General features: G+C 40.2%; 1 protein-coding gene across 5 annotated transcripts in view; it reads left to right on the top strand.

The window, feature by feature from the left end:
* Positions 1 to 24220, top strand: part of PARD3B (par-3 family cell polarity regulator beta) — a 1145366-nt gene that overhangs the window by 770410 nt on the left and 350736 nt on the right. For all 5 annotated transcript variants that reach the window (XM_089330006.1, XM_089330005.1, XM_089330004.1 and 2 more), the window contains one exon: positions 23643 to 23849. In XM_089330006.1, the coding sequence (XP_089186132.1) occupies positions 23643 to 23849 (207 nt within the window). The remainder of the gene's footprint in view (positions 1 to 23642; positions 23850 to 24220) is intronic.

The raw sequence follows: 24220 nt of genomic DNA, 5'->3' as shown, positions 1-24220 counted from the left end.
ACTTAAGGAACATTCTCTGTCTTCTGTCAGAGCCAGATCAACTCAAAGAGAAGCACACTCTGGGAAGGACACTCTCCAGTATTTCTGAAGTTCAAGATTATTCCCAGAGGGGAGCCTCAGGATAGCCCAAAGCTATGCAAAAGCAGGACCCCTCTTTTACCTGTGACATCTATAAATTATGGTCACTTATTTTCATTACCAAATCATACTTTGTGCTGAACCATGAAAAGCAAAAATACATTTAAAAATTTAAACCATAAGCTATTAGAGAAAGGTAAAGAGTCCTTTGTGTTAGGATTTCTTCTGTCTGAAGGAATGAATAGCAGTTGCCTTTTTCTGATATAAATAGCTCTCACTTAATACCTTGCAGGGTTAAAAAAAAATGGCTTAGGACAAAATACAGATACTACTCCTTTTCCTCATGTATGAACCTTGGAGCAAAGAAATAACACCAGTAGATTATTAAACTCCTTGTCACCAAAGAAAAATAGATGAAACTTTGTGCCTTGGACAATTCTAAGTAGGGAAAACAATCATCAAATGGATAGTGTTTACTTGCCAATGCCTTTCAAAGTCCACTAATTTTTCTTTCTTTCAGTGTAATTTACAACTGTTCTTGCTTTTTAGACTTGCAATTTTGTTCATTATTACGAATGGTTTGGTTTTCAATCTAAAATCTAGATTAAGTTTCCCAGTTCCATAGAGGAGAAAGGAACTTTTGAAAAACATTTTTTTTCTTTTTTCCTGGAGGAGGGTTTTGGTTTTCTGAGGCTATCCAATTTCAATGTCAGTTTTGTAAATCATTATCAGAAAGTCTGTTGTCGACTCAGGTCAGGCTATGTTTGTCTTATTTGTGTGCTTGCAGGAATCTACAAGTGGCTTCTTGATAAAGTTAACACTTAGTTAATTACCCGAAGCCTTGACATGTCCTATAATTGCCACTTGGCTAACAAACATTTGATACTTGTCTTGGGTAAAATTTGTGGAGGCCTAAAGAAGCACGCTTGTGATAGATGGGGAACAAACCAAATAAATACAGTATTTTATGTTCTTTTAATTCAGGGCCAAGTGGATTTGGATGAAGTGTTTATTTAGTTTGCTGGCTGTTTCAAGATGCTGTGGTGTATTGATTCCTTTTATTACTAGCAGCCGTTTAACCTGACCTCTTCCAGATCCAGTATTTTAAAAGCCATAAATTTTAACTTTACTTATGAGCAAGGGCTGAAATGCTGTGAAAGCCTTTTTATTAGTGGAGCTCCACCATCCTCGATGCTCTTGTGTCACCCGTGGCAACAATATTTAGGACTTCTTAAATTAGAGTGGCTGCTGCACTGCCAGGGGGTGGGAAGAGGCTCAGGCAGCTGTAAAATGAAGTCATAAACATGTTGAGAGTGTAGAATTCCATGATGCCATCTCAGACAGGTGCAAGAAAGAAGGGGCAGGCCCAGAACAAAAGGATTGGGGTTGATCATGTGAAATAAATGTTTACTTTAGCATTGCATATACTGAAAACTATTTGGAAACAAGGTACAGCATACCAGGTAACCAAAGAGCAAGGGAGATCCAAGGACAACTTCAAAGATCCATGTTATACATCTTTCTCAGATATTCATGTCCCAAGACCCCAGGCACATCCTTACTCTGTGGAACTATAACAAACCCAGGATTATAACAGACCTGCCCCGTCACCAAATGTGAAGATATGCTTCATGTCATAAATTGATTTGGAGTCAAGATTTGTCTTTTGACTCTAGAATATCAGTGTTTAATTTTTTGAAGACACCATCACCTATCCTCTGAGGACAAACAACTGTTGTGCATCAGTCAGGAAAGCAAGAGTTGGGTATTGTCCTGTGCAACAGGTTAAGCTGTTGGTTGGGATACCCACATCCCATATAGGACTGTCAGTTGGAGTCCTGGCTACTCCACTTCCAACCCAGCTTCCTGCTAATGCACTTGGGAAGACAGCAGATAATGGCCCAAGTACTTGGCTCCTCCCAACCATATGGGAGTTCCTGATGGGAGTTTAAAGCTCCTGGCTGTTGCAGGAATTTGGGGAGTAAACCAGTAGATGAAACAGCTCTCTCATTCTGCCTCTGCTCATCTTTCTGCCACTCAGCTTTTCAGATAGCTAGATAAATAGATACATAGGTAAATCTTCTTAAAAATTGGCAAATCAAAACCATTTTAAGTTCAAATAACTCAGTAATGAACCTCTTGACCAGGTTGTAGAATCTTTTTTTAAAGATTGGCCAGCACCGCGGCTCACTAGGCTAATCCTCCACTTGCCGCGCCGCACCCCGGGGTACTAGTCCCGGTTGGAGCACTGGATTCTGTCCCGGTTGCTACTTTTCTAGTCCAGCTCTCTGCTGTGGCCCGGGAAGGCAGTGGAGGATGGCCCAAGTGCTTGGGCCCTGCACCTGCATGGGAGACCAGGAGGAAGCACCTGGCTCCTGACTAAGGATCGGCACAGCGCACTGGCCGTAGCAGCCATTTTGGGGGGTGAACCAACAGCAAAAGGAGACCTTTCTCTCTGTCTCTTTGTCTCTCACTGTCTAACTCTGTCAAAAAAATTAATTTATTTATTTGAAAGGCAGAGCTACAGAGAAAGAGAGACAGAAACAGAGAAATCTTCCATCTACTGGTTGTTCCCAAATGGCCACAATGGCCAGAGCTAGGCCAATCTGAAGCCAGGAGCCAGGAGCCAGGAGCTTCTTCTGGGTCTTCTATGTGGGTGCAGGAGCCCAAGAACTTGGGCTAACCTGCACTGCTTTCCCAGGTGCATTAGCAGGGATCTGGATCGGAAGTAGAACAGCTGAGACTTGAACTGGTGTGCATAAGGATGCTGGTGCCACAGTCAGTGGTTTTACCCATTACACCACAGCATCAGCCCTAGGTTGAATACTCTTTAAAGGGGCCAATTATCCTATAAAAATGAAATATTGTGCATGGGTTTCCACCTGATATGTGTGTATAGTTGAGAACGCTTTACATTTTGAGTTGAGGATAAAACAAAAGTAATTCTATGTAGGTGGCTTCTTGGTTTTAATTTAAGCATATCAGTAGCTTTGGTTCACTTTGTAGAAAATTCCCCAGCAATTTTCTAATTATCAAAGGTGTTTGTTTAAACAAATTTTCTTTTCTCAACCCCTTGACCTCTTTTTATTTGATCATGCGGCAAAACTCTAATAGAGCATTAGTGAAGTTGTATAAGCAAAGAATTATCATTTCATCATAGGAGAAAAAGCCAAGGTATAAAGAGGGAAAACTCATCTTGAAATAATTCTTTAAAGACCACAGGAAAAAAAGAAATATTGAATGAGGAGATCTGCTGTCCTTCCCACCCACCAACATTACACCTTTACTTTATATTTCTTTGCAGAAAAATTTATTCCAGAATGCTGTGTGTTTTGGACTTTTATCTTCCTAATCTCCTCTTTCTTTTTATTCATGATAATATTCTACTAAAAAATCTTTCTGTACCTATGGCTAGAAACTCTGTATTTTAAGGCGTCAAGTGTTATTACTCGAACAATGTTCACAAGTTACCTCTTAATATTTATCTCCGCTTTGGGTATTTCAGTAACTTCAATAAGAAAAGCAAAACATATTTAAAGTTCATGCAGTTAAAATTAGTTTGCACCCCCAAATCATACTTCTTAAATTGCTCAAAGAAGAGAAGTTTTATTAATAAGTTAAAAAAAAATCAGGGTTAAAATAGTATCAGAATTTTTACTTTCAGTTTAAACAAATTTGCATAAACTCAATTGGATATAAGTGATTTGATCTTATGAAAACCAGAGTCTTGGGAGTGTGAGCATGCTTATGCTCCTGTAGCCAGAGACTTCTGTCCTAGAGTTTTAAGCAGCCAGGTGTGCACATATTTGCCCCATTGTCTCCATTCCATTTAAGGGTTTGCAGTGTTTTCTTTTCTGCAGCATATTTGAATAAAAGGAGTCTCAAACACCGTCATTGGCCGAACTATCCTAGGATCCATATTCAGTGTGGTACCCCTTTTTAATATCCATGCATCCAGCTACCCAACTTTCAAAACGTAAATGTAACTGTAGTAAAATTAACAAGGCATAAAATTTAGCACTGCGCTGTTTGTAAGTGTGCCGTTCAGTGATGGTGAAAGTGCATCCCACTTTTACATACCAGATAGTCTGATGAATTCCCTCCTCCCCTGCAGTGAGCCAGCGCCTTGCTACCCAGAGCAGCTGTTGAGCTTGATGATCGTGGGCAGAGTGTTCCCCTCAACACTCACAAGAGGGAAAGCAGCTCTTACCTTGGGGAAGTTACTCAGGTTTCTAGGAAAACTTTCCGTAGGGTTGGCTGTCATGGTGTGAATTAAAAGGTTATGTCAGAGGTTAAACTATGCAATTAAATCAAGAAAGCAGCTTATTCTAGTAGCTGACATTAACTTTTGAAAAGAGACAGGATTAGCTGTACTTATTCACGTATAAACTGTACAAAGCGAACAAAAGGAAAAAATTATTTCACCACGTAGTTCCCTTGAAAGAAAATTGTTCTATCTTGCACTTCTAATTTTTCAGCTTAATTCTGTTACTTCAGGAGGTTCATTAGCCTTTTCCAAATTTGCGCGCAAGGACTGATGCATTGTGACGGGTTGTTTTTGTTTTTTGTGCTTTAAAAAATATTCCCTCCCTCCCTAAATAATTATCTGCAAATTAACCTTTTCTCTTACTGGAAAAATTGGTTGGAATAGAATATAGAAAATAAAATGCATAAGCAAGGCTCCTTAGACAGAAGATAAATTCTTGGAGGCCACGAGGGTATCCTTTATTAAATGGCTGCTGACGTCCACTAAATGGGCCCCTTTTGACCCGAAAGAGTTAATGCTGTATTGAAAGTGTCTGGATTGTCCCCAGTTTTACTCCCTTGGCAGGCTCTGACCCATTAATGGCAGTAATAATAATAATAGAAAACAATTCTGCTTTACCTCCATTACTCTGAGACTCTTAATGGTATCCTAATGTTTTCTATCCTCTAAGTGTAACTGAAAACTGACATTGTGCTCAGCTAAAATTTCAAATGTAGTCTTTTTTGTCTTTCCAATTGCCATTTTTTCATGCCATGTAGGATGCTGAGTAAGGCAGAAGCATATAATTGGTCTTTTAAATCATCATAAACATTTATTTTTTCCCCCATGGCTATATGTAGTACCAATAACTCAGTCATCAAGTGATGGGAAAACTATTTAATGATGCATCACAAGCTCCTTCCTAAATTCTTATCCAGGACACGATGCAGGATATAAAAATATGGTGCATTGTTTGCTCAAAAGTTGATTTCAAAATAAGAACAAAGCAGCTCTTTGGTGGGAATAGTAACAGTGAACCGAGACTTCCTTTCTTTTCTTGATATAAATATTTTTTGGAGAAGCTTTGTGTTTTTATATTCTTACTCTAAGTGAGTACTAAAAGCAAATAGGGCTCTGCGGTGTCTGGGGCAGAAATGGGCCTCTGTCTTGAGAGAATGGTGTTGATAAAAGGCAGAGAATGGTAACACCCCCTCCTTAGGACCGCTGAGAGGATGCAGAGCATTTGGCTCACAGCCCGTCACACAGTCGGTTCTGCATGAAGATTAGTTATCATTGTTGTTGCATCAAAACAAAATATCCATCCCGTTTTGGGTTCTTCAGTAACACACCCTCAGTTGAATCCCACCTAGTAGGTGGCACAGTTAAAAAGCTCCTGCATCCATCACCCACTGACCACATAGTAAACCAGGGTGTTAGAGTGGATCCACTTGGATGCAGTACCCAAAACTTCAGAGTTCTCCTATTACCTGTGGGATCCATCGCAAACCCATTCATCCAGCCACTGGGGTCGTTTTTGGTCTTCTCATCCACTCTGTCCAGCCCCATCTCTGCACCCCATCCCCCATGCCCCTGTGAAAACTCTGCCGAAGAAAAATTGAGGGACTTGCCGCCCCCTCGTCAGGCTTCTGCTCTCATCCTCTCCTACTCTGTCTCCAGAGTCATCTCATTCTGATGCTGCCCATTTTTCAAGGGCTCATCTCAGCCCTGAAGTTGTCTTTTTCTCTCCGTATCTTTCCATATCACATCTCGCTTAGGAATGCTTTTGAGCCCCACATACTGCTTGCTTGTTCCTTGAGAGCAGATGTTCACAAGGAGACACCTGTGTCTTTTATTCAGTTGCATATAAAACCCCTTTGTCTTATTAAGAGCAACATAGATCATGTATATACAGTACTTTGCAGTTTTAAGACTTGCATTTGAATAATTCTGTCTGATCATAACAAAACTTATGAGATTGGCGTTGGTGTTTACTTAGACAAGTCACTTAACTTATGCATACCTCAATTTCTTCAGCTATAAAATGAGATATAACAATAGTTTTTAACCTCAGATAAATGAATGTGTAAAGTACATAGTGCATGCCTCGTATGTTGTAGTTCCTATTTTTATCACCATCATCACCATTATTAATAGTGACTCTTTTCATCATCTGCTTTTACTGAGGAAGAAACCAAAGTGCATTGATGTTACATGACTTGCCTGAATCCCAAGCTTTCCTACTTTCATTCCACACTAAAGATATTTTCTACATCAAAATCTTTGCTGTTAAGAATTCTGATTTTTTTTGGAAGATTTGTTTATTTATTTGAAAGGCAGGCAGGGTTATAGAAAGGCAGAGGCAGAGAGAAAGAGACAGAGAGGTCTTCCATCTGCTGGTTCACTCTCCAGTTGGCCACAATGGCAGGAGCTAGGCTAATCTGAAGCCAAGAGCAGGAGCATCTAACAGGTCTCCCACGCAGGTGCAGGGACCCAAGCACTTGGGCCATGTCTCACTGCTTTCCCAGGCTATTAGCAGGGAGCTAGATTGGAAGTGGAGCAGCTGGAACTTGAACTGGTGCCCGTATGGGATGTCAGCACTGTAAGCAGGAACTTTACCTGCTATGCCACAGCACCAGCCCTAAGAACCCTGATTTTAGTTCACCATTTTCCTAGAGTCAGGTTATAGATAAGTTCCAAATGCTGTTTTTCCATAAACTTCTCTGCAAGAGTTCAGAACCCTCAGATACAGCACAAGCCTTCCGTACACAGACGCTTCCTCCCCGTGGGGCACAGGTCTCCCTCACATGGAAGGGTCTATTGAGGAGTTAAGACAATACTGCAGGGTCATCAGGCCCTTGAAAGTGATTTGGGTTTACTTTTAGACCTCTGAAATCAGAACAGTATAGTTAATGAGTATAGTTGTATAAGTTATATTGTATAAATTAAATTGTATAAATAGTATAATATAGTTAATTAGTATAATTAGTACAATTAACAATATAGTTAATTAGTATAATTAGTACAATTAACAATATAGTTAATTAGTATAATTGTAGATAGGTTGCTTGAACCCCTTGTCAACTATAGCAAGAACTGATTTCATTTCTCTTATTTTTTTATTTTTTAAAAAGATTTATTTTATTTATTTGAAAGAGTTATAGAGAGAGGTAGAGCCAGAGAGAAAGAGAGGCCTTCCTTCCACTGGTTCACTCCCCAAATGACTGCAGTGGCCAGAGCTGAGCTGATTTGAAGCCAGGAGACAGGAGCTTCTTCTGGGTCTCCTATTGGGGTGCAGGGGTACAAGGACTTGGGCCATCTTCTACTGCTTTCCCAGGCCATAGCAGAGAGCTAGATCGGAAATAGAGCAGCTGAGACATGAACCAGCGCCCATATGGGATGAGCCGGGGCTTTAACTTGCTGCTCCACAGCGCCAGCCCCTCTCTTTATTTTTTTAAAAAATGTTATTTATTTATTTGAAAGGCAGAGTTACAGATGAAGAGGGAAAGAGAGAAAGAGAGAGGAGAGAGAGAAAGTAAGAGAGAGAGAGAGAGGTCTTGCATCTGCTGGTTCACTCCCCAAATGGCTGCAACAGCCAGAGTTGGGCTGATCCAAAGCCAGGAGACTGGAGTTCCCAAGTCTCCATGGGAGACTCCCATGCTGGTGCAGAGGCCCTGAGAGCTGGATCAGAAGTGGAGCTACTTGAACTGGTGCCCATATGGGTTGCCACAACTGCAGGTGGCAATTTTTCCTGCTGTGACACAAGGCCAACCCCTTTGTTTCTTTTTTGAAAGCCATTCTACTTTCCTCAATTGTCTATACAATGGGTATCTCTCTTCACAAAGGTATCAGGAACCAAGTTGAGCAGATCAACGCAATAAACTATTTCCCAGAGCAGGCGCTATGGCACAGTGGGTAAAGCCACCTCCTGCAATGCCAGCATCCCATATGGGGGCTGGTTTGTGTCCTGGCTACCCCACTTTTGATCCAGCTTCCTGCTAATGGCCTGGGTAAAGTAGCAGAAGTTGGCCCAAGTGTTTGGGGCCCTGTCAGACATGAGGGAGACCCAGATGAAACTCCTGGCTCTTGGTTTCAGCCTTGGCCATTGCAGCCACTGGGGAGTGAACCAGTAGATGGAAGACCTCTTTCTCTCTCCCTGTCTTCCCCGGCCCCCATAACTCTTTCAAATAAATAAATGGATCTTTATTGTAAAAAAAAAGATAACACTATTCCCCATGTTGGGGAATTTGTCACTTATAGAATCAACCCATGAATAGACCAGAACATGACTTTCTACAGCCTGGTGTCAGAAACTCTTCTCATTGCTTTGGTTGGCTCTGTATTCAAGATCCTATCACCGATGATCTTACCTGTTCCCCAAGTGTGTGTCTCACCTGAGTAGGAAAATCTGGTGGTAGTATGGATTCTAATATGGATAAGAGATTAGAGAATAGGATATTAAGTCAAGACTCTTCCAATAATAATTGAAAGGAGCCAATTTCAAACTAACTTTGCAAAAAAAAAAAAAAGATAATTTGTTTACTCATTTAACTAAAATGTTCAGAATAGCATCTACATGGAAATGTGGCTGGATCCAGAGTCTTCATTTCAGCAATATTCTCTTGTACAGTTCTGGTTTCTCTCTTTGGATTTCTTGCTTATGGAAAAGCAAGGTGGCTCCCAGGAGCTTCAGGCTTATCCTCCCAGTAACAGCAGGAGCAAAGAATACACATTTATCCTTATCACTACCTAGGATTAGTTCGGCCATCCCTGTCTGGGACAAAAGTCCATTCCTGAACTAGCCAGAAGAGTGAAATTTACTGCTAGTTATGCTTGGGGCGTGGACACACTGGATGAGAATCAGGAAGGCATAGAATTAACCACCAGCTCCCAAATAAGAATGCTCATTCCAGATAGAGTAGTGTACATTGAGTAGGGAAAAAAGAATGGATGTCAACATGAGAGGGAGGTAAAAACAGGCATCGTAAGATATCTGGAGTTGTGATGTTCTTCCTGTTTATCCAGGAGCTTCCCTGAGGTCGGCTAAAGCTCAATCCTCACGTTTTCTGACGCTGCACTACACTGCAGTAAGAACTTCAGTACCAGAATGACTGAGCATGGCTTCCCCAGGGGCTGTTATTAATGGAAATGTCACCTTCTTGTAACCTTATTTCCTACTGGCAAGGACTCCTTGAGCTGAGTTACAGGGATGTTGTCAGATGGATGGAGTTCCAGCATGTTGTCAGATTTCACGACAACATTAAGTAGGACTTCCTTTTCATATATGCCACCTCATTTATTTTGTATGTCCTCATGTTAATTGTTTTACTGCCCATTAATCATTAAATATTACTAAATATAGTAAAGTATGCTTAAACAGAGGTAGCAAATGGTCTGACCATGACAGTCACAGCTAAGGTAGGCTACGAGGAAGCCTTGTTATTGCAGGCAGTGGTTGTCCTGTCCACTCATAGGAACCCAACCATGAACATTTCTTACCTCGCAAAGGGGTGTATGACATTTTTTGTAGCCTTTTCTTCCTGGTCCAAGAGAGGCCTGGGGAAAGCCACTTTGTTCATCATGAGGAAAAATGACTAACCACACTGAGAATGTTTTTGAAGAAACTGCTTCACAAAAGCCTAAAGTTCAAGTTGTAAAATGGAGGAAAATCAAGAACAAGGTGCCAGGCTAAGAATGAGTTCCATTGTTATAAAATATTAGCAGTCTCTCTTTAATTTGCCCTACACACATCTTCCATATTGTCTTTTCTCAAAATGTCAATATTATCAAGCCATTCCTCTGATGGCAAACCTAATGCTTCCCATGGTTTTCTGATTTGGGTTTTACCTTCTTAACCCGATTTCAAAGCCCTTCATAACATACTTGGTCCTTCCTCCACATCCTTGTTTCCCACAAACATAATCATCTTCCCCAACCCATTACTCCGTTCCCCCTTGGGTCCACACTCTACAGTAGACATGTCTCAGCTTTTCCTCTGTGTTTCTCCATTCATGGAGTGCCTATCCACCTCCAGCTTTTCTTATCTATGTTCAATCCATCATTGTTATCTATGTTCAGTCAGTCCCTTTTCATTCATGAAACCTTATCCAGGGACTAAAGATCACACTACTCTTTCTTCTCAATGAACTTGCACAAGCCTAAACTACTCCAGCCCTTAAGTATGCTGTATGCCAGCATTCTTAGTTTAGACTTTGCAGATTGGCCTAGTGGCCAGTGACACCCAAAGCCAATGACCTTTTCTGATGTATAATTTTGCTGAAGGCATCATGGAATTGTCTCAGGGAGCAGTCACTTGCTTTCTCATATATGGCTGTTCTCACCAAGTGATTTTAATATTTTATTATTTTAAAAGAAATATTTCTACCAGAAATAGGTTTGAGTTATTAAAAGAGTAAAGGGAGTAGAAGATGATTCGACAATTAATAAGGCATCCTAAACCAAAAAAATAAGAAAAAAAGGGTAAAGATTTGAACAAAGAGTGAATATTTAACAAACAAAAAAGAAGTGACCTAATAAGGATATGCAAACTGAAATCCTCTTGGCATTCTCTAGGATGTAGAGAGCCCTCCTAATTGGTATAAATTTTATTCATCAAAGGAGACATATGGTAAGAGATGACATTGACTGACCAGAGTTATTTGCTGTGTGTGAGATTTCATGTTCAATGCCCTGTATCAGATAACATTGTTACTACCCTGTGAAGTAGATGCTATCATTTTCTCTGTCTTACGGGAAACTGAGGCACAGAGATTTAACAGGCTTGCCCAAGCTAACATAGCTGGTACATAAGTGGAGCTGGGACACAAATCGCAGTGGTCTGATGCCAGACCCATGTTTACAATAGCCATTCCTTTAAAGATTAAATTACTAGAGGATACTAAAGAGAAAACTAATTAGTGAAAAGATGGCATGGCCCCAGTTGGAAATATGACTCCAGAGAAACCCAGCAGTCTGTACAAACATTTTTGTTTTCTGAAATATGAGGGCCTGCGCTGCCCTCAGATGGAACCTTTGTGCCCTTTAGCAGTCTATTCTGTGTGCTCTGGTATTGCTTCTGTCTGTATGTTTATTTTGTTCTGTGCCTAGATTACTACATCTTGGGTAATGTAAGTGCTCAGCCTTTTTTTTTTATAATTTTAAAAATATATTTGAGAGGCAGAGAGAGAGAGAGAGATTGTCAGTCCCATCTGCTGGCTTACTCCCCAAATGTCCACAAAAGCTAAGCTAAAGTCAGGGGCTAGGAACACAATTCAGGTATCCTACGTGGATGGCAGGAACCCAACTACTTGAGCCATCACTGCTACATCCAAGGATCTGCACTGGAGGGAAAGTAAAGTCAGGAGCCAGAGCTGGGCATCAAACACAGGCACTCAAATATGAGACATGAGTACCTTAACTGGTGCCATCTAGGCTAAATAATTTTGTCTTTTTTTTTTTTTTGAGACAGAAAAAAGGAAGGAATGGGGGCAGGAACTTAATTTCATGAGTATTCCAGACCTGGAAACTCACGTGTAGCAAAAGGTCAACATTTCTTTGCACAATCAAGGAACTTTAAAGAGAAATTGAGAAAAAATTGAATGGTTGTTCCAACATTTATGTGAGTACAGAGCAGTGCATCTCAGAAATATGAAGGGAAATAACCAAAGAGCATTGGAAATCCCTATTCATGAAATTCACCACAATAGAAACTAACAAAGTTAGTGTTGTCATATCTTTAGTCAAACACTAGATGATTAGTTGGCTTATGTTTAAGGATGGTAACACATTGCTATAGATTGAATGTGTGTGTCCTCCCATAATTGACAAGTAGAAATTTTAACCCTGAATATGATGATAGTAGGAGGCGGAGCCCTTGGACAGTAATTCAGTCATGATGCTCAAGCCCTCATGAACGGGGTTACAGCCATTATAAAATAAAGGTCAAAAGAAAGTTCCTCTCCCCTTCCATCAGCTAAGGATGTAGTAAGAAGACAGCTGTCTTTGAACCAGGAAAGGGGTCCTCAGTACTGAATCTGCCCATACCTTCATCTTGAACTTCCTATCCTTCAGAACCATGAAAAAATACATTGCTATTGTTTAGAAGCCATCTAGATTGTAGAGTTTTGTTATATTGACTCAAAGAGACTAAGATAGAAATTGGTACCAAGCCTTTCTCTGAAGGGAGGAGAGAACTTCCACTTTGACTACAACCTTGTCTAAATATGATCAGAGTTGGTGAACTCAAAAGGCTTCCATAGCCTTGGCAACTCATGACAAGAGCCTAGGGTGATTACTGAGGCCATAAACAAGGGTGTCAATTTGTTAAGTCAACAACAGGAGTCACTTTGCACTTACTCCTCATGTAGGATCTCTGTCCTTAATGTGCTGTGCATTGTGATTTAATGCTATAACTAGTACTCAAACAGTATTTTTCACTTTGTGTTTCTTTGTGGGTGCAAACTATTGAAATCTTTACTTAATATATGCTAAACTGATCTTCTGTATATAAAGAGAATTGAAAATGAATCTTGATGTGAATGGAAGGGGGGAGGGAGAGGGAAAGGGAAGGGTTGCGGGTGGGAGGGAAGTTATGGGGGGGCAGCCATTGTAATCCATAAGCTGTACTTTGGAAATTTATATTCATTAAATAAAAGTTAAAAAGAAATTGGTACCAAGAAGTGGGGCACTACTGTAACAAAATCTAAGAATCCAGAAAGAGCTGTAGAAATATATAATGAGATAGAAGCTAGATGTCTTTTGAGGTGCATGCCAGAGAAAGGGAGGAGAGAGAGAGAGATGTGAATGAACATTTAAGGATGAATCTGGAGATGTCTCAGAAAACCTCAGTCTTCTTAGAGGATATCTAAGCAAACACAGAGCGTTGGTAGAAATATAGGCTGCAAGGTCATTCTGATGAGATCTCACATAGAAGGGAACATGGAAACTGGAGGCGATGCCACCGTTGATACAAAGTGGTAAAGAGTGTGGCTGAATTGGGTTTGTGTTCTCATGTTTTGTAGAAGGTAGAACTTGTGAGTGATGAAATTGCATATTTAGCTGCAGCTGTTTCTAAGTACATTGTTGAAATTACAGTCTGACTTTTCCTAACTACTTACAGTAAAATACAGAAAGAAAAATGATTTAAGACAGAATTGTTCATCTAAAAGAACATGTAATTGAAAGATTTAGGCCATTTTCAGGCTATACATATTGAATAAGAAAGCCTGCTTGTGAGAGAACCCTAAAAATGTGGTCAAGAAACTATTTGATGAGATTAGTATGGCTTACTCACCTCAGCTGAAGCCAGGAGCTCTGCTGCAGTACACCAAAAACTGACTCTGACACAGAAGACAGACTCTGAAGGTAATTCAGATGTTGAGGCCGGCGCTGTGGTGTAGCAGGTGCAACTGCCGCCTGCAGTGCAGGCATCTCATATGAGTGGCGGCTCCATTTCCAATCCAGCTCTCTGCTATGGCCTAGGAAAGCAGTCGAAGATGGCCCAAGTCCTTGGGCCCCTGCACTCATGTGGGAGACAAAGAGGAAGCTCCTGGCTCCTGGCTTCAGATCGGTGCAGCTCTGGCCATTGCAGCTAATTGGGGAGTGAACCAGTGGATGGAAGACCTCTCTCTCTCTCTCTCTTTCTGTCTCTCCTTCTCTCTCTGTGTAACTCTGACTTTCAAATAAATAAATAAATATTTGAAAAAAAAGTAATTCAGATACTGTTAGGGCTGCCTTTCCCATTATAGGCCCAGAGTGCAAGGGCCTTGGGAGTGGGGGCCGGGGTGACAAGGAGTTATCAAAGGAAGGACCTCTTGTGCCTGTTGTAGGTTGACTAGCACAACCAACACTGAGGTTCCTGCTCCCCATGCTCGAATTCTGGGTTTCTTGGCTGCCTCAGGTGCAGCTCCAGTGGGAACTGGTGCAGCACAGGCTGTGGTATCCACGCTCCAGAGGGCATGCAACTTGAATGAAATCCACACGGTGCCATCTCTACTGATACACAGAGAGCTGTGGCATGGCAGAAAGGTTCAGCAGAGCCCTTGTGAATAGAATTAACGTCTTTATAGAAGAAAGTTATACAATTTCCTTGCCCCTTTTATGGTGGGTAGATAGAATGAGAAGACAGTCATCTTAGGACTAGGATGCAGTCTCACACCAAATGCAAATTCACCAACATGTCTTGATCTTGGACATCCCAGAATCCAGAACTGTGAGAAATTCCTGTTCATGAGCCACTCAGTCTATGACATTTTTGTTATAGCAGCCCACTGCCTAAATAGCACTGACAATGTGCTAAATAGCACTGACAATGTGAAAAATAGAAATCTTGCAGCATAAGAGTCACACCCAGTGTGATAAGGTGCTCATGGCATGAGGGACAAGTAAGTAGCAGAAGCAAACAATTCTCCCCTCCAAACCCTGTTATTTTCTAGACACTCACTTTCGACCACGTTCTCATCAAGGAGAATGGTGAATAGAATTACTCTCATTAAGTGATTTCCTCCTGCCCTTCCTCTGCCACCTTCTTTCTAGCACTCTCTGACCACGAGCATGCACTTGCATTTGGGTAACAGCAATTGTGTACGACATGACCTCGCTTTGTATGGGAATGGGCTTGGTACGCTTTAATGCCGCAGGAAATGTTGCTATTACATTTATCTCCCATTCTTCTTAGGACCAAGCATGGTCCTGAGTCATAAAATTACCTGCTAAACACTCCTGGATTTCTGACTTGAGTTTGGCTTGACATTTTCACATTAGATTGAAAGCTAGCTTGAAGTCTGTCTATAAAGAAACTCTTCATGTTAACATGAAACTGGAAAACCTCACTTTCTATCAGTTCGGTAAATAACTCAGTAGGTAAGAATCTGAAGTCTCCTTTTTTCTTTCAAGTATGATCAATTAGATATAAAAGAGAGAGAAATATGCAAAACATATGAAAATAACGTCAGACACTAAAAAACACAGGAACCGATTCTATACAACATGAACACAAATTCATCTGGGTGCTCTCCAAGAAATCAGTCAACTTTGACCTTTGATTATGCTGATACTTTTTAGTTATATAATTCTTCATATACATTTTAATTTCTTTGGAGAGTCCTATATTATACAGTGTATAAAGACATAAACCTCTCACCAACTGAAATCAATATATATATATATATACACACACACACACACACCATTGATGTAAGGCATACAAAGAATAAATGGTGAAAAGAATTGGGATGGGAATCACTGAAATAGTCTGTGCCCAGACTGAAAAGCCTGTTACTGAGATGTACAAGAAGGAGCTGAAAGACGAAGTTGTTCTTGGTGATGAGTAAAATGAGACTAATTCTTTTGTGGTTTTTTTTTTTTTTTTTTTTTTTTTTTTGACAGGCAGAGTGGACAGTGAGAGAGAGAGACAGAGAGAAAGGTCTTCCTTTGCCGTTGGTTCACCCTCCAATGGCCGCCACGGCCGGCGCGCTGTAGCCAGTGCACCACGCTGATCTGAAGCCAGGAGCCAGGTACTTATCCTGGTCTCCCATGGGGTGCGGGGCCAAGGACCTGGGCCATCCTCCACTGCACTCCCTGGCCACAGCAGAGAGCTGGCCTGGAAGAGGGGCAACCGGTAAAGAATCCAGTGCCCCGACCGGGACTAGAACCCCGTGTGCCGGCGCCTCTAGGTGGAGGATTAGCCTAGTGAGCCGTGGTGCCGGCCTAATTCTTTATGTTTTTAAAGATTTATTATATTTATTTGGAAGGCAAAGTTATGGACAGAGAAGGAAAGAGAGAGAAAGAGATCTTCCATCTGCTAGTTCACTCCCCCAAAGGACATGATGGCCAGGGCTGGGCAAGGCTGATGCCAAGAAGCCTGGAACTCTACCTGCGTCTCCCATGTGAGTGGTAGGCACCAAGCACGTGGGCCATCTTCCACTGCTTTCCTAGGTGCATTGACAGGGAGCTGAATGGGAACCAGAGCAGTTGTACTCAAACCGGTGTTAATTTGGGATGCTGATGACACAGGTAGGGGCTTAACTCGCTGCATCACCACACTAGCCCCAAAATAATATCACTTAAAGAGCCCATGAGGTGGAAATGGCAGAGAAGGTTAATATTACAAAGAAAAATCGGAGGAATGACTGGTGCAAAAAGGCAACATTTAGAGAAGCATAGTGAGTGATTACAATTATTAAAGACTCAAGAATGAAACAAAAGACTTTAGGATTTATTAACAAAGAACATATTCTCTGTATGAATTTTGAGGAATTGAAGAAATTTTGGGATGCTTTTCTGCAGACAAAACTGTTCAGCCTCACAGCACTGGAGGAAAAGGACACCCAATTTTTGGAATAACTCTTTACATTCATGTCCCTTTATTCCTACCACAATACTTATTGGGCACATCTTTGTGCTAAAGATACAAAAGTTAACAAGGCTAAGAAACGGCAGGTGGCAGGTATCAATACTATTTCACAGGTAAGAACCCTTGCCACTTTAGTAAGGTGAATGGGCCCTCAAATGAGTCTTTTTTTTCTATTTAAATAATAAAGGTAATGTTTTCCTTTAAGTAGCCATATTTCCACTTGAAAACCAATATTAGGTACCTAATTTTTAAGTCTATTATCAATTTGAATGCAAATTTATGTCTAAGTCCAGTAGAGTTTTCCAAAGGCAGAATGAAGAAAAACAAAAGGTTAAAACAAACCAATCTTTGGGAATAGAATTGCTGGAGTTCTTCAGTTGCCTTAATAAAATCTATCATGGCTGTGATTATCTATATATTTTTAAAAACAATTTACCCTTTAGGTTGAACCATTTCATCCATTTTCTCATCTAAAAAGAAAAAAATGAAGAAAAATGTCATGAGAAGAATGTTTAGTACTGAATTCACCATTGTCTGTTGGGAATAATTTGAATCTAGAGAAGAAACTAAACATGACATAAGATTTTGACTTTCACTTTACAGAGGAAGGAATCTTTAGTAAAAAAAAAATGAAAATATAAAGCAATACTTGGCAAACATTTGGAAAGCCATGCCCATACTTATAATCAAAGAATTTATTTGTTGACACAATCTTCTCAGATTTTCTCTAGGTAGTTTTCTTTTAAAATAGACAGTGTTTGGAGATGGAATCAAGGATATTATGCAAATGTATGAATCTTAATGAGAAGTTCATTATTGAATATTTTGATGTGAATTTCAGGACATGATAAAAGACCTTGGGATTTATGAGACATAAAAGAAAAAAATTCTGCTCTTGGAGAACTTGTAAATTGCAGTAAAAGAACTGAGACCCAAATGACAGTAATAATGTAAAGCCAGATTGCATTCTGCTTTAGAGGAATCAGAGCTATGTGATAAGCTTGGAATGATGATCAATATTTGGAATACCAAGATAGGCAAGAAGGTAATTAAGCCCATTAGAGACACAGTTAGCAGAGATATATAATTTGGGAAATTATACTTTTGGATATTGTGGAGAATTTTTTTAAGGCTAATGGATTTGCAATGATATCTATTAAAGCACAAAAGACATTTTGCCTCAAGGGAATCTACTAAAAAATCAAATATACAAAATTTTCAGTAAATGTAATCCAGAATGCAAAGATAAAGTGGAATATGTTGGAGAATAAAGTGGTGTTGTGACTTCCCACTTGGAATTTATAATAATTTTTCATTCAAAGAGTTTTAAGCTATTAATTTCATATCACAACTCCATATGAAGCAAGTAAAACATTTCTGTTGTGTTTGCCCGAGTTCATTGCTCATAATAAGGCAAGGCCAAATTGAGAATGAAGGCAAGCTACTTTGATAAATCTCTGGACTTCTCAGGTTTCATACTATGACCCTTGACAGCATTCCAGTAATTTTGATCCCTAATTTACTATTGGGCACCATCTCTTTATTTTAGCAGGAAGGACTCTAAATTAATTTTCACTAAGTGCCTTTAGGGCCATGGATGTTATTGAAATGTGCAAATTAATACATTATTTATTGTTTATAACATGAAATATTACAACTTATATTTGGTAGTTACACTGCTCTAGCTTGTAGAAAAACTTGCCATATATATGAAAGTAAATACCTTACCTAAAGTAATTCCTTATTTTTTAATGAGGACATATTGGAAGAAATTTCATCAATAATGGAACATCCAATTACTGGTCTTCTGGATTAAGGCATTCTTTTATTGCCAGATTTTAATGCTAGAGTGTGAAGTTCAAACATTGCCAATGAGATCTCAGACTAATTAAATGATTATAGCCTAAGGGGAAGGGCAGCCCAGACTCCACTATTAATCTTCTCAAGAATAGCCTGTATGTGTGATGAGCACATGAGTACATCTACCTTATTTCAAAAGAAAACATGGAAGGAGTTGGGAGGGGGGGTTAATTTTCTAACAAAACAAGAAAGATGGAATTTCTTTATGAAGAACTTTTTAAGTTTTTGTGGAAGTCATATTCATACTTAGGAATGCTTTAGTAGGTTAAACCCAAATATCGAGAGGTGGCACAGAAGTAACAGTGACAATAATGATCACCAGTGCTTTTATGTGCACTGCTGTACTTCAGGCACTCTGCTGTGTTTGTCTATCCTCATTTTATAGAAAAGGAAACCAAGGCATAGAGAGATTAATGATTCCTGAAGTAGTTGGCGGACTGTAGAGTGGATGGAGATTTTTACAGCCTCTCCTTTTGGTCATTCACTCTGAGCCACCACTCTCTAGATAGTTTTATTCTCTATTACTTATTCTCATCACCTGTCTGTAGGGGAGTCAGTAGTAATTTCGGGATATGGACGGGGGTAGGAAACAAAACTGAGTCAGAGAAAATTACTTCCCCCCTAGGAAGGACTTTCTGGTTCCTAATATGTGGAAATGAGACTTCATCCCAGGAAGGCCGGGACAGCAGTTTCTCAGTGCGTGAACAAGCTGTCTGTAGTCATACCTCTCCTCCTAGACCATAGCTCTCCACCAGGCTTCTTACCACCCCTTTTATGACCCAGGAAAAAAATCTAGCACAACATCTTTAAGTCTTTATTTTTGGTGCGTCTATCCATTCTTTCAACAGTTTTGTATTTTTCTAGTTGAGGGGAGTTACGGATGTGTCTGAGCATTGCTGGGTCCAAAAAACATGAATCTGAAATTTTCCTCTGCATACTTTATGTGGAAGACTCCTGAGATCAAGTCAAGCCAAGCCATAATTTGGGAACAGATGGAATCTCTAAAAGTGTTCTAACATCTTAAAAAATTAAAGTTTTAGTGATGTTTCTTTAGGAGGCTTTAATTTGGGGGCGGGGGGGATTGTCACATGATATTAAAAATATTTTTATCCTATCACTTTGAAAATTATTTTTGTCTTCCAAGATCCTTCTTTTAGCACCCTCGGTCATTATTGCGTCATTTCTCTTGTGAAGTTTGTCTATCTAGGACGAGCTCGTGTTTGTGAGGGAAGGGTAAGCTCATCTAGATCTTACAGAACGTGGGCCCTGGGTGTAGAAGTCATAGGTTTAAAAAAAGCCTCTAAAGTTTAGGAAAAGATGTATTCCTTGGCATTTACAGACAGCATACGCTGGCCTGGAAATCACTGAAGAGTTGTGTTCAGACTGGTGATGTAGGTGATCGAAAGGAGACAAATAAATGCAGGGCTTAGGACAAGGTTTACCCCATGATGGGTATGGTGGAGTGTTCAATGATCACTGTGTGAGACAGTTACTTAAAATCAGCCACAGCCAATATCAAATCTGCTACAGATGTACAAATGGAATCATCATGGTTTGGGGTAACTCATTGGGTTCAAGTCACTAAGATTCTCATTTTGATAAATTATATTATTCCTTCAAAGAGATCTGTAGTTTTAGAGGGAACCAAAAAAAAAAATGATTAAATGCTGAGGCTAGAAGTAGAAAGTGAATTTTCTCTTTGGAAAGGCTGTAAAATTTCCTACACAATGACCAGCTAACCTGAAATTGGAGACAGGAGCAGTAGGCAAGAAGGAGCCAATGTGCCAACATACTGTACTGCCCACTCCTGTCTTTACTTGATAGGGTACTTTTTAATTTTTTTTTAATTTTTTTTTTTATTTTTGACAGGAGGAGTGGACAGTGAGAGAGAGAGAGACAGAGAGAAAGGTCTTCCTTTTCCATTGGTTCACCCTCCAATGTCCGCCGCGGCCAGCGCATCGCGCTGATCCGAAGCCAGGAGCCAGGTGCTTCTCCTGGTCTCCCATGCGGGTGCAGGGCCCACGCACTTGGGCCATCCTCCACTGCACTCCCGGGCCATAGCAGAGAGCTAACCTGGAAGAGGGGCAACCGGGACAGAATCTGGCGCCCCGACCGGGACTAGAACCCGATGTGCCGGCACAGCAAGGCGGAGGATTAGCCTAGTGAGCCACGGCGCCGGCCAATAGGGTACTTTTATTCCAAGCATTTGACTGGCATTTGACACTGCTGCCCATTACATGACACAGTAATGCCTCTCACAACCAGTAGCTTAGATCTTCTGTCAGAAGCACATGTGAGGAAAACAGGTGAAGCCCTGGCCAAGATCCCTGTCACAGTCCCAGTTCTCTTGATCCACTTCGGTCAGTTCAGTACAGCTGTAAGTCCCTTCCTGGTTTTGGATTCTCCTCTATGACACCACTCTCTCCTGCCACTGTATCCCACTTATTTTCAGGAATAAACACAAGTTTTTTTCTAAGCCTGAAAATCTCTGAGTCCAAATTTACAACCTAGGGCTCAACTGCTATTTTCTTCTCTTAATTTTGCCACATACTATACATCCAGTAGAACGTGGTTGTAATGTTGCCCCATGTCAGTTGGTGCTTCTAATTTGTGACTTCTATTTATATAAAGTGAATTCCCAGCTCTATTAATCCTGCAAAATCCATGAATCCTTAATGTTCAGTTTGCTTAGAATGAGTAACAGTGTGTTTGTTCCTACACTTGATCTTAGCCAAAAGGCCGGGACGCGATTGTATTTGTTCTTCTCACATGTACTTTCTCTCTGAGCTGTGGACGAGCTCCTTTTAGATAACTTGCCTTATATCTCGGATGATTTATTCACTTTCATGTGCCCTAGAATTTATTGCTAGAGGTTGACACGAATGCTTACAGTTTCAGCTCAAATATAATCTCCTGAATAGCAATTAATAAATAAATGATGGTAACTGTTGTTGACAGAGAATCTAGGCTTTCTCCTATAGTTTTCTTCTTCATATTCTCACCAAACTTCATGTCAGACAACCTTAGGGGTTTTACAGTGTGAAATATTTTCTATAAGCTCCAGAGGCTTTTACTGTTGTTTCAGTACCCCCAAACCTTCATGCTGTTTTTTGTTTTCTTGTTAGAAATAATCTGTTCAATTTCTGTGCCTTCAACTTGCCTTCCTTCCTGGAAAAATAAGAAATACGCTCCTATCTGAATGGAATAGTAGCCTATCCTCTGTATTTATGATTTACAGGTAGCACCTGAAATGTGGCCCTGATATTTCTTACATTTCTTGGCTTAGTCTCATGTTGGTTGCATTTATTAAATATTTACTGTCACCTATGAAATATGGTGTTTATTGTCATCACGTATATTATTCAAAGTGTGAATTTGCCTGCTCTGAGTTCATGATGAATCTATAAAACAACATCCAATTTTTGCAGTTTTCCTTTTTGTTTGGACTCCAGGACTCATCTAGATTAATGTGCCTAGTTTAGACATGAGGCAAACAGATGCTACTGTAAGTAACTGGTCAGTGACCAAGTACATCTTAGGCGGTGTAGTGTGTCGTATAGAGCAGAAAAGCAGGCACAGGCCAGTTCCCATGTTGGAGATTTATTGAGTGTTCAATCCAGTTATTGCATTTCTCTGTGCCCCAGTTTTCTCATCTGCAAAATGGAACTAGTAATGCAGGTAGCACAGTTTTAAGGATGATAATAAGTTAACATAGGCAGAATGGTCAGTGTGGACTTTGGCACAGAGTAAGCACTCCATGCATTGTTAGCTGTTATCATTATCGTTATTATTTGCACCATATTTCAGGACATATGGGAGAGTGAGTATTGCTATTTAAATTTATGTGGGTGCATGTAATTATTGGGCCTTTGTTGTACTTAATTTGTGTTGCTTGTGATCCTAATACTGAGTCAAACAACTAGTAGTAGTGTTCATGGTTATCAGTGGTGGTAGAAGAAAAAAAAAGTGATAAAAGCAATGAAAAATGGTGCTGTTTATTGAGCCTTACAATGTGCTAGGCCTTGAAGTAGATACTTTATGTACATAAAACTTACCATGTGCTCAGCTTACATCTATGGAAAAACTGCGAGATAGTTTATTTCCAGAAATCCAAGTATAACCCCTTCCCGACAGTAATAGTGCCTAGAGAGAAACATGAGCTTTGGCCCTAGTAGAAAAGTGTTGAATGTGGAAACAAGGGCTCTGGTAGAATTTTACCCATTTTAAAATACCCCTTGTGCTGCTAATATTTGTATAAGCTAATCCTGTTATTAATAATCAGGAGACTGGTGGGGGGTGGATGTCAAAGGGTGGAATGCAAAGGGGTAGGTAGATGACAAGACAAATCATACAAAGTAAAAAATATTAGATATCAGAAACTAGATTGCTAAAGTTTGCTTATGTTTTGTTTTCTATTTTGCAACTCTGTAACACATAAAAAGGTGGCCCTTTTTCTACATACCCAAAGAAATATATTCAGAACAACAGCATTGCTTCATTTATTTATAGACTAAATAAATTGTATTCACTACACATTAATAGCCACTAGGGTAAGGTAAAATGTTTACTCACAGAAATTACAATTAATTCAACGTTCTTTGATTTCCAGGCACAGTATGTTTCTTAATCATTATTTGAATATGCATGGCAATGATAAAAGCTACAATGTGTGGCAGTGCCTAGGATGGGTATCAGAAGAGAAGCGAGCATCATATTGGGTGCTTTTATATATATGCATAAGTGTGTTTGTATATGCTCTTACACATAATCATTCTCATTCACATTCTAGATATAATCTAGAGACAGCAATAGCCTTTTAGCTTTTATATGTGTGTGTGCACATATATTCACAGTCCTAAAAATTTCTATATGTAACATAGTCCTTTTAGGTCTTTCCACTACTTTAGTAAACTGAGGCTCAGAGAAGTCAAACCACTTGCTCAAATCCACAAAAAGTGGCAAAGCTGGAGTTTAAATCCCACCTCCCAACCTCTTAACATCCCTCTTTTTAAGATGCCCTGGCAGAAACAGTCTTGAGACAGTCAGCTTTTCCATTACACCATACAGCCCTGTTAGGGCTAGGGTGACCTTGTGCCCTTTCTTTTCCAGAATCTCCATGCAACGACTTTGGTCCAACTCTGGGCTTGAAGAAGTCCAGCTCCCTGGAGAGTCTGCAGACTGCCGTGGCCGAGGTCAGGAAGAACGAGCTTCCCTTTCACAGGCCCCGGCCGCACATGGTTCGAGGCCGGGGCTGCAACGAGAGCTTCAGAGCAGCCATCGACAAGTCTTACGATGACCCGGAGGAGCTGGAGGCTGGTAGGGCCACGCGTTCCCTTAAACGGTTTCTTCGTCTTGCTATTATCTGCAAATCGCAGATGATAATGCGTGCTTAACTACTGAGAAAAATGATTTAAGGATCACAATTATATTTTTGATATTAAAAGTAATTCATTTTCCTGATCTGTTTTGCCCTTTGGCTTAACGAACATGGAATGGGAGAACGCAATGTGCAATTTATTTTACAGTGCAAATGCAAAAGAAATTTCTCCTTCACTTTCCCACAAGGACTGTCGTTTCCCCCAGGGTGGGAGCACTAAGCATGCATTTTTTGACATCCTCATTTGAGTCATTAGGAAGCAGCATCAAGCAGAGGACTGACTGCATTAATTGGGTAGAAGCAGTTCAGT

The sequence above is a fragment of the Oryctolagus cuniculus genome, chromosome 3 (genome assembly GCF_051225735.1).
Source record: "Oryctolagus cuniculus isolate XC-2025 breed Fujian yellow rabbit chromosome 3, ASM5122573v1, whole genome shotgun sequence".
Taxonomy (NCBI): Eukaryota; Metazoa; Chordata; class Mammalia; order Lagomorpha; family Leporidae; genus Oryctolagus; species Oryctolagus cuniculus.
This window is presented reverse-complemented; position numbering and strand designations above follow the sequence as displayed.